The sequence below is a fragment of the Geospiza fortis genome, unplaced genomic scaffold (genome assembly GCF_000277835.1).
Source record: "Geospiza fortis unplaced genomic scaffold, GeoFor_1.0 scaffold186, whole genome shotgun sequence".
NCBI classification, from domain to species: Eukaryota; Metazoa; Chordata; class Aves; order Passeriformes; family Thraupidae; genus Geospiza; species Geospiza fortis.
The window spans coordinates 3,148,652-3,158,600 of record NW_005054331.1 but is presented as its reverse complement, the minus strand read 5'-3'; the positions used below and the strand labels follow the sequence as shown (position 1 = coordinate 3,158,600).

The window sequence follows — 9,949 nt, the reverse complement described above, 5'->3', positions numbered from 1 at the left end:
AAGAGGGTTTCATTGGAAATGCTGCCCTGCTCTCCTTGTCTGCCATGCAAAGAAGCGTTGCTACAAGAATGAGAGTTAGGGGAAAAAAAGTAAGCATACCACCAACTTTTTCAGTGTAAAGCATTTCTTAGATTATTTTTCGGTCATAGACCCTGAGCAGGTGAAGATCTTGGTCTATTTGGAGCTTCGTGTTTACAAGGAAGAACTTCCTTCCTGAAGCTTAATGGGAAGTCCTGCTAATAAGCAGGGAAACTTAGTCCAGATCTAATTAAATATTGGCAGCAGTTAACTGGGTGTTCATTGATTCTGAGGAGCACCAGGCCATCAAGGAAGGCTTCTGTAAAAGAGGAAGAAGCTTCATACAGTGCCAAAGGATATTTGCCCCAATTAGGAATTCTGCTAAACACATCTTAGAAGCATCTAAAGTCAATGCAAAAGTTTCTGTGTGAGGAACAGACATATTTTCCTAAAAGACTGAACAAATAGTTCTCCAGTTGCTCCTGAAAATGGCGAGATTATTGTCAAGAAAGGCGAAACAGACTTCTTTCTGCCTAAAAATTAAATAAAGAAATGCCAAGATTTTTGAAGGTGTTAACCTTTAATTGCCAAAGATAACTAGGCTTTTAAAAATTAACCTCATAACAAAAGCGGCTTTAGGCATTTTGTAAAAATTGTGATTCCATGCCCAGCCTCGTACAGATGTACCATTTTGACTTGCACTCTGGTTGGCAAACTGTGAAAAATACTTCTGCTGTACTTTGATATTAAAAATGAACTTTAGGTTTCTGTCAGATATTTTAATAAAGAGCATAATTATTAATATCTTTCATGTGTCTTGCGCTGTAATTTGAAGGATAGGGATCCTCCCCTTGACCATTTGATTACCCATCATTTGTATAGCTGGCAAAAAACCCCTGCCTTTCTGTCACTGAAGCATAGTTTCTTGCATATCTGTTTGCTTTGTTATATGATTATAGGTGATGCCACCCTTTCTAGCCAGAGAACTGGTCATTTTGAGTTATAAAAGCATGTTTTTTGAAAAAGGAATTCTTTATTGCATTCCTTTTTGTTGTAACTCGGCTGGCGGACAAGCTGCAAAGGAGGAAGACAACAGCTACGAAGATATGGTTTATATTTTCTGATTCCTGAAGTTTCAAAACATCAAATGTTTCTTTTTTATACTACTTCTCTACCTTGATCACCTTTCTATTTCATCCCCAGTTGTTATTTCTGTTTTTAAAAGCATCTTCACTGTGACTTTGAATGACATATTTTCAAAGTAGAAAGTATTATATACTAAACATTACTTATTAAGTTTCTGAGGTTAGTATCTCCATATTGTCTTCAACTAGCTTCTCATTTTACATCCTTCTCCTACAAGCTTTTAAAATTTTTTATAAGTTTCTAAATTTTATGTGTGTTTTCAACATGGCATCTCAGGGATCCACCTGTTTTGTATGTTTGCACCATAACACCCCCTTTTGTACATTGTTGCCACTTCCTGGTTTCATGCATTGTTCATCATGCTGATCTAGAAAAAGGTAGTTTTTCCCAAAAGGCATCTGTGTGGAATGTCTGAGATGCACCTTTCCTGCTCAAATAGTTTGATTTTTGTTGGTGGATTCCTCAGAGAGTAGTCTTTTCTTCATTGTGTTCAACTTTGATGCCCTCTGTGGGCATTGTGTCATCTCTCCATTGTTAATCTACTGTGGGACAGTGACAGTTGCCTCTGGCCTATTAAAGCAGGGCTCATTTCTTGTATTGGCAAGGAGGAGGCATTTATTTTCAGCTGGTAGAAAACTGATTACTTTGACCTCCTCCTTCTTGAGCCTTCTTCCCATTGCTCATGATTTTTTAGTGGGCGACTCATCTATTGGACCAGCGTGACTACTTTTGCATTAGTTTTTGTCTCCATTATTTGTCTTTGACAGTCTACAACTGTTGGCTACTCTGCTGTGTTTGAGTGCTCTCTGTGCTCTTCTTCTGCTTTCTGGTTCTAACTAATGCTCAAGTTCTTGGTCTTAAGATCTTGGTGTCTGGGGGAGAACAGGGCATTTCTGTAGCTCAGGTAGTACAGTCGCCTTTTCTCTTACTCCAGGCTCAGGCATAGAGGTATTTACTTGTCTGAAATCATTGCATCTCATGCTTGACTTATCATTTTCTTTTCACATTTATAAGTACAGGGCTTGCTAGATAGCATATTTACTTGGATAGATGCTGAACGGCAGCTGTGCCTCTGCCCTCTCCTCAGAGTCAAAGGGAGCATGTGTGCCTCTTCCTGGGCACAAAGTGTGCTTGTGTGAAACTGATGGCATCATGAGAAAGAAAAGTTTTATGCCCTCTGAAGTCAGGAGTCATTTCATTTTACAGAGTCATAAAGTAGCGTCACACTGGTTTGGAAGTAAATGGTGTTGCTGTTCTGTATGGCAAAATACCCTGTTCTGAGCAAAATACCCTAGCACTGGGAGTTCGTTGGCAACAAGGGCTTTGGCCCTCTTACCTTCTCATTCTTGTGTCTTGTTTGTTGCTTCAGAAACTTATTATGGTTGTAGTAGTACCCTTAGTAGTCATATTTAAATCTGTGCTGGAAAAAACTGTTAAATCTGTATTTTTTCACATTTTCTCAAGGCTTTACATGTTTTTTCAGAGGTTTTAATTTATTCTGAATTTAAAATTGCTGAAAAGAGTCTTTGATGAAAGGAATGTAGCTATAGACAGATAAAAGACTATGCAAAAATGACACAGTAGTGGTCCATATTTATACTTCCTCATATTAAAGCATTAACTCAACTCACTCATTATATAATTTTCTGTTCCTTTTCAGAAAACAAGCTGTAATCATTGTCATAATTTTTGTTGTTAATGATGTTTCTTTATATTAGCTTGCAGTTTTGAGAAAACAGAGAACAGCATGATGAAGTTTAGCATATTACTTCTACAACTCTAGGACTAGCAGTAGAAACATAGGCTTCTCTGCAGAGTAAACAAATGTAATTGACAGCTAGGAGAGAAGTATGCTGGATCAAAGACTAACTTTGCATTAGTCTTTCAACTCTGGCAAATGTTACTTTTGTAATTATACGTACACAGAAGCCTGTGTGGAAATTTTCTTCTTTACTGGGATTAGTAAGTCATTTATTTTCTCCCCTGTATAGGCCATCTGAAAACAAAGAACATCATTCTGAGTCCTTTCATAGATCACAAAGTCCAAATTGTTCAATGTGTTGTGATTCTTTTTTGTTTAATGGAATGTAATACCACAGTGGTATGTGAGCATAGCATGACTGTGTGTGTGAACCCATTTGGTGATGCAATGATCAATTAAAAAAAGACATTTGCAATGTCCCATCCTGTATTTGGTATGTGAAGGATATTTAACTTACATTACAACCTTGAAAGATAAATTAATTTTGTTTTTGATCTTGGCTTCCTTAACATTCTTCCAGTTTTTTATTTAATTTTTCATATCCATTTTGCAAATGGATACTATGAACTATAACTTGAAAGTTACTTAATGACCTCTTTTCTTCTCACTCTTCTTTCCTGTGCATTGCACTCACCAGTAAATGTCACCATTTGTACTAAGCTTTCTAAGTCTAGCTTGGAATTAGGCTTTCTCTTTTCAAGAGCACACATTGATTTTTGAAAGGTTAAAGGATTTTACCAGGTACTGTGTCATAATTTCTGTAATACAGTGCATGCAATAAGACATGCCATCCAGTGCTTATTAGTGTGATTATAGCATGTCTGAAGTGTTTCATAAAGCAAGTACTTTAAGCAGCCATGGAGTAATAACAGTGTGCAGTGGAGTAATAACAGAAGAGCTTGCATCCTGGAGGTTCTAATAATCTCCAATTTGTAGAGCTAGAACTAGCAAAACTTCGTATGCAAATCTCATTGCAAAATGGAGTCAGCGCTGGGGTGAAATGGGATGGGCAATTAAAAATGTACAGTAGTGTTGTATAAGGAGTTCCGATATGAGGTGAAGAAAATTTTATGTTAATTGTTGCAGAAGATTCTTGGTTTTGGGACAAAATGATTCATTAGGTATGCTGAAAGTGTATGTTCAGATATTGCAAAAGTGGAGGTAGATGCTGCCTGTCTAAAGACACAGCTGGACCATCTCTTAGTGCCACTGAAACATTAGATGCAGTATTCTAACTTACCTGTCTTCCTGGGAGACCTGGCTTCAACTTACCATTTGTTTTAGATCTTATTCTTCTGACTGTCAGTGGAACCACATGTTCATTCATGGAGTTACTTACCTTGTATTTCAAAGCTTTCCTGCAGGATGTGTGTTTCTGTGGGCAGCACTTCTAAACACTGAACAACTGGGGCAGGAAGGGAGCTCAGGAGCTCCCTGGTCTGAGCAGTGAGCAGGATCAGCTTGGAGGTCAAGAGCAAGTTGCTCAGGCCTATCTCATACTGGAAAAGCTGTTCTTTACATCCAGTAGGAATCTCTCATTTCAGTTTTTGTCTCTGGTCTTCCCACTGTGGTCTTCCCAAGCTTAGACCAGCTTGGCTTCCTCTGTTTGATGGCCTCTTCATGAGTGGTGATGTGGCTACTGTTTGGCACTCCCAAAGCTGTCTCTACTTCCAGGCTGAGCCAGCCCTGTTCCCTCAGCTCCTCACATGGGTCAGATGCTTCATCCCCAGATGTGTTGGTGGCCTTTTGCTAAACTCGTGCTGGTTAATCAGTGTTCTCCCTGGACTGGGAGAGCAGTATCTTGACGTGCTCCACTGGCTGCTGGCCAGTGGGGAGTGATCACTTCCTTTGATCAGTTGGCTGTACTCCTTGTTAGCACAGTCCAGGCTTCTGGCAACTGTCTCTGCAGACAGGACACACTGCAGGCTCCTGTTCAGCTTGCTGGCTGACACAAGGCCTCAGTTCTTTTCAGCAGAGAGACCTCTGTTACTGCCAAGAGTTCTCCTTCCCTGGCACAGGGCTCTGCACTTGTCCCTGTTGAATTGCATACGGGTCCCCTTGGCCTGTTTCTTCTGGCATTTCTAGGTCCCTCTGAGTGGCAGCCCTGCCCTTGAGTGTATCAGCTGGTCCTCCCAGTTTGATGTCATGTGGAAACCTGAAGAGTGTGCACCTGTGGTCCAAGCTGGGATGTACCTTGTTTAGTGTCTGTATCAGTAACCCTGGGAAGAAGTACCAATGCCTTCACATTGGCATATTTTGTATGTGTATGGTATCTCTGCTTACCCCCTTTTTTGCCTCTCCTATTATTACCTTGCAGAGCTTGCATTCCCTTGCCTATTCCTTTTGTATGCTGTGCTAGAAGGAAGTGGTGTTCATACTTTCTTTGGAAATACAATACAGCTAGAGTGAAAAAGCCATGGAATAGGAAAACCAGAGTATGTTGATCACATAACTGATGATTTCAGATAAGGCTGGAATAAGGAGAGATGGTTGTCTTCTCTTACTGTCACCTGCCCCCATAGCTTAGTGCTTCACTCCTCACTTCCCTTTGGCCAGTCTTCAGAGCCTTTCCAAAACTGAAGTGTATATCACTGGGAATTAAGTCCTTAATCAGTAAACTTGACCTGTTGATGACATATTTTTTAGATTTGATAAAGAGTAAAAGGTTTTGTTATCTTTGTTATCTTTATCTTTGTTATCTATGAAAGTTGAAAATAGAACATTCTTTTTAAAACAAAGCAGGAAAATATACTTAAAATTCAAAGAATGGGAATAATGTGTGCTGCAGATTTCTTATAAGAGGTTATATAACTGATTTGTCTTCAAAAAAAAAAGGAACTATTTGAGCAAGAGAATTCTTTTCCAGATAAGATTTTGGAGGGACTAAGATCAAGAAACTAAAATTCTATCCCACTCTCAGTAGATTTCAATCTATATATTTAAATTCTTTATCCTCTTATATTAAAATATAAAATCCTTTATAGCATTACAAGTATTTCCAGATGGGCGAAAATACAGCAGTAGCATTACTTTATCCCATTTGAGATTGTCATACTGGAGCTAGATAATGAACTTTTTGTTCTTTGTTGAAACTAGGATTGCATATACATATTGAGATAACTTTTTAATGATGTTTCCTTTAAGAATGCTTACTCTTCTGCATCAGTTAAGCAGTGACATTCTGGAGATGAGTAAGAGAAGTTAAAACAAATTTAAATCAAAGCTATAGTTAAATAAGGATTATAAGATACGATCCATCTACCCAGATTTTGAATCATGTAGTATTTAAAGTTTATTCGCTTATTTTATCTAAGTCTGTAATTTCAAATCAATACTGTAGATTAGATTTTTAGCATATTCAGAGGAGTATGTCCTTATAGGTTGTCTTACTGATTGGCATGTTTTAACTTTACCATAGGCTTGATTATTATTTTTATTGTTTCCAATCAAGACAGTATACCTGCTTGTGTGCTTGTTGAAAAAACAAGGTTCTCAAACTTCAGTTTTCCGTATTTCATATATTTAAGTGCTTGTCTAGAATGTAGAAAAGTTATAAAGAAAGTAGGATGATACTAGTTTACTACTAATGAAAGTTTTTAGATGGTAATTTTTAGTGTTTTCCTGTAGGATATAGTGACCTAATTTAACATCACTGAGAGTAATACAAGGGTAGAGTTTAGCCAAAGTTTTTGTTTTGTCGTGAGCATTCATGAGAGGAAGTGGTTTCAAATCCTGGCCTTTGCTTCTGGTATCTGCTTGGTTTTTTATGGATGGAGAGTGTTGGATAGAAGGTTTTTTTGAAGTGTTGTGCTGAAAGTTGTATAATTGCTTGTCAACCTGTTCGCTTCTTGTGGAGGAAAAACACCTCTGTATTCCAACAAGAAGAGAGGCCTTTGCATAGGATATGTACTGTGCTTTAGTAAATATTTATTAAGTATTAAAATGTAGACTCTCACTTTTGTCTTGCCCATCTGTTTCAGACTCCAGGTAGAGGTGGGTCTCAGAGCTCGGATTCGGATTCATCTGCCACGCCTGGAAATGCCGTGGACGTGAACAACGACGGCTCCTCAGAGGTACTGTGCACATTCATGGGGCTGGTGTCTTAAATCTTGGATGCTGCTTCCCTGATCCATGGAGCTGTTGGAGTAACATTTGATGCCCTTCTTAAATATCAGCTCTACTAAACAAATACTTGCAAATGTCATATTCTAAAATTTGTTTGTTATTTAAATAAAAAAGAAGACTAGGCTATGTTTATATGTAACTATTAATTAGGCTTATCTATCCAAGTAATCACAAGTAATTCTTCCGTAGTTCTAGAGATGAATTATTAAAATTAAAAGCAATGAGATGTAAGCTTAAGACTCCTTGTTAATAAATCTTTCATGAGAGCTGCAAAAAACAAGGATTGACATTTTATCGTGCTTGTACTTCAGTTTCACCTTGCTTCTGCTGAGCTATAATGTGTACTGAAAACCTCTTCCTTCATGTGAAGTATCAAATATATTGAGTTTTATTTGGTAGATAATGTATTTGGAGTATAAGTCCTAGCAGTGTTTCGTGTGCTGCATGCCATACTTAATCAGCAGAATAAGTTGTTATTCTTGCTGCAATCCCATATTTTAATGTCTTTGTATTTACAGTGTTGTCTGACATTAACTCTGAAAATTGCAAACTGACTTTACTGGCTGTTGAAGCTCATTTGCGCTAATGTAGCCTGATTACCTATCTTGAAAATGTTTTGAGCTTAAGATACATAGACAGTGCAGGGTTAATTACCCCTATTGCAACATTAAATGGAGCAAAGTGCCCTTTCTTACACTGAATAAAGTGTGTGATGATTCAAATACTCCAGTGTGTGATACAAGATGAGAGAAACTTTCACTGCGCTGTTTAAAATCCTGTTTGTGCATCTGCTTATTTCTACTTTCTTAGTGCCTTATTGCAGTCAATGTAATCAGACATTCCATAATATTTTGCTGCATGTTCTACATGTCACACATTTTTGAGTCCTAATCTGTTTTGTGTGCATATTTAACAATCTCTGAAGCAAATAAATATTCTTAAATTACAGACTAAAATCTTATTACTTTTGTAGTTGATTAAGGCATAAAAACATGCAATGAGATGATTTCTTCTTTCTAAAGTTTGGTTAAAATGATACAGTTCTGTTAATAAGAGTGCAGCATCTCTGACTGTACAGCTTGTGGGTACCATAGGGTACCTCAGTACTAATGGAGCGGTATTTTCTTGGTGTAGGATGAGCTTTCAGTGTGGTGGTGTGCCTGCACTGTTGCCCCATTGGCTGTTCTTTCTACTGAGTTGAAACTGGGTCAGACCAAAGGCTGCCTTGTCACTCTTGACATGCATTTGTTACATAAAAAAAAAGTATCTTTTGGTTGTCCATAATTCCATCATTACTTGCATTGGGTATTATCCTTAACATTGAATTCCAAAGTCTGTTTGAAACTGAGCTCCGAACCTGGTGATAGGTTTTTAGATTCACATGTAATGCTACTGGAATCTGTTAGCCTTCCTTTTCCCTCACAGCTTCCCTGAGGTCTTGTCTCTCCTGGAGCTTCTCTTCAGGAGCACTATAGTTGGTCTCTGCAGAATGTTTGCTGTTTGTTTTATCATGATATTCCACATTATTCTGCAGTCAGAAGTCCATTAACTTGTTTTCACTCCAGTTTCTTGGCTAGATTTTCTAATTTGTATTGCTGCAAGATTCAAATGGAGAATAATTATGAAATCTGTGCAGATTTTTATGTTTCCTCTCTCTTCAAGCCTGGTTGAAATAAATCCTGATTTTTGAGAATTGTAGTATGAAACAGAAGGAGTGGGAAAGTCTGAATTCAGACTGCTCAAACTGCTGAAGAAGAGGTAAAAATTTGCTCATGTCCTGTCTGTGACCATGTTGGCACTTCAGGTCCCAGGTAGACCTATAATGAAGTCTTTTATTCACTGTGCAATCTGCCCAGGGAGGAAATGTTTGAGTTTCTCTTACCTTTGCAGCTTAGGTTCCAGTGCACCTGTCAACAGTACAGGGTTGCTAAATATTCCATGCTTGCAGTGAGTCTGCCAGTGAGATGGTGCTTTCCTTAGTGTAATGTAACTGTGTTAACTAGACAGGTTTGCCTCAGCCTCTCCTGCTGCTGTTGCAAACTTGCTTATTAATTTATAGAGGCATTTCTGCAGTCTCACTGCACCACTCTTCCCTCTTTGTCCAAAACATCTGAGCACCCTTATGGGAAACCTTGTGATGGAGGTGACATAATGCCTTGTAATGCTCCATTCACGATATTTTATGCAGCTTGTTCCTCTGTCACATGAAGGGGGCACCAAGAGTGTAAGGAAAACACATAATGGTATGCAGCATGGTCCTAGTTTTTAAGGCATGTTTTAGATTTATTTTCATGTCCTTAATAACTCTTCATTCTTGCTTTCTCTATAGTATTGCTATGGTTTTTAAAAGTTCTCTCTCCAAAAGGAAAACAGACTTTGCTTTTGGTGATTGTAGAGAGCTTTCAGCATAAAAATTCAAACTTTTGATTCCATATCTGCATTTTTTTGTCTTTATTAGTTTCTTACAAACAAATATGCATTTCACAGGGCTTCATCTGTCCATTGTGTATGAAAGTGTGTGTAACTCCCACTGATCTGTCTGAACATTACCAGAGTGAGCACACTGGGACAGAAGGAAGACAGGAGCTTCGTGACCTCCCAGCTACTAGTGTGGGTCTTGTTTATTTTGTTTAAATAGCTTTGGTGATGGGCTGCTTTAAACAAACTACATATTTTCCTGGTGTCAGCCTTTTAAATAGTTTCTTTTGATTCCTTGCTTAAACAAATTTGATCTCATATGCATGATTCCAAAGTATATATTCAGCAGAAGAATTAATTCCTGTCTGATTTTCTGGTTTGCAGTTGTCTGTCACATGAAACATTTGCAGTATTGGAAGACTTGCAGTCACTGATATATATATACTTCTCTTTTTAAACTGCTTTTGCTTGATTTTCTTA

At 38.0% G+C, this 9,949-nt stretch overlaps 1 protein-coding gene across 1 annotated transcript in view; it reads left to right on the top strand.

The window, feature by feature from the left end:
- EEA1 (early endosome antigen 1) overlaps positions 1-9,949 on the top strand; it is a 101,165-nt gene that overhangs the window by 34,502 nt on the left and 56,714 nt on the right. The window contains exons 2-3 of the mRNA XM_031057552.1: positions 6,907-6,999; positions 9,539-9,661. Of these exons, the coding sequence (XP_030913412.1) occupies positions 6,907-6,999; positions 9,539-9,661 (216 nt within the window). The remainder of the gene's footprint in view (positions 1-6,906; positions 7,000-9,538; positions 9,662-9,949) is intronic.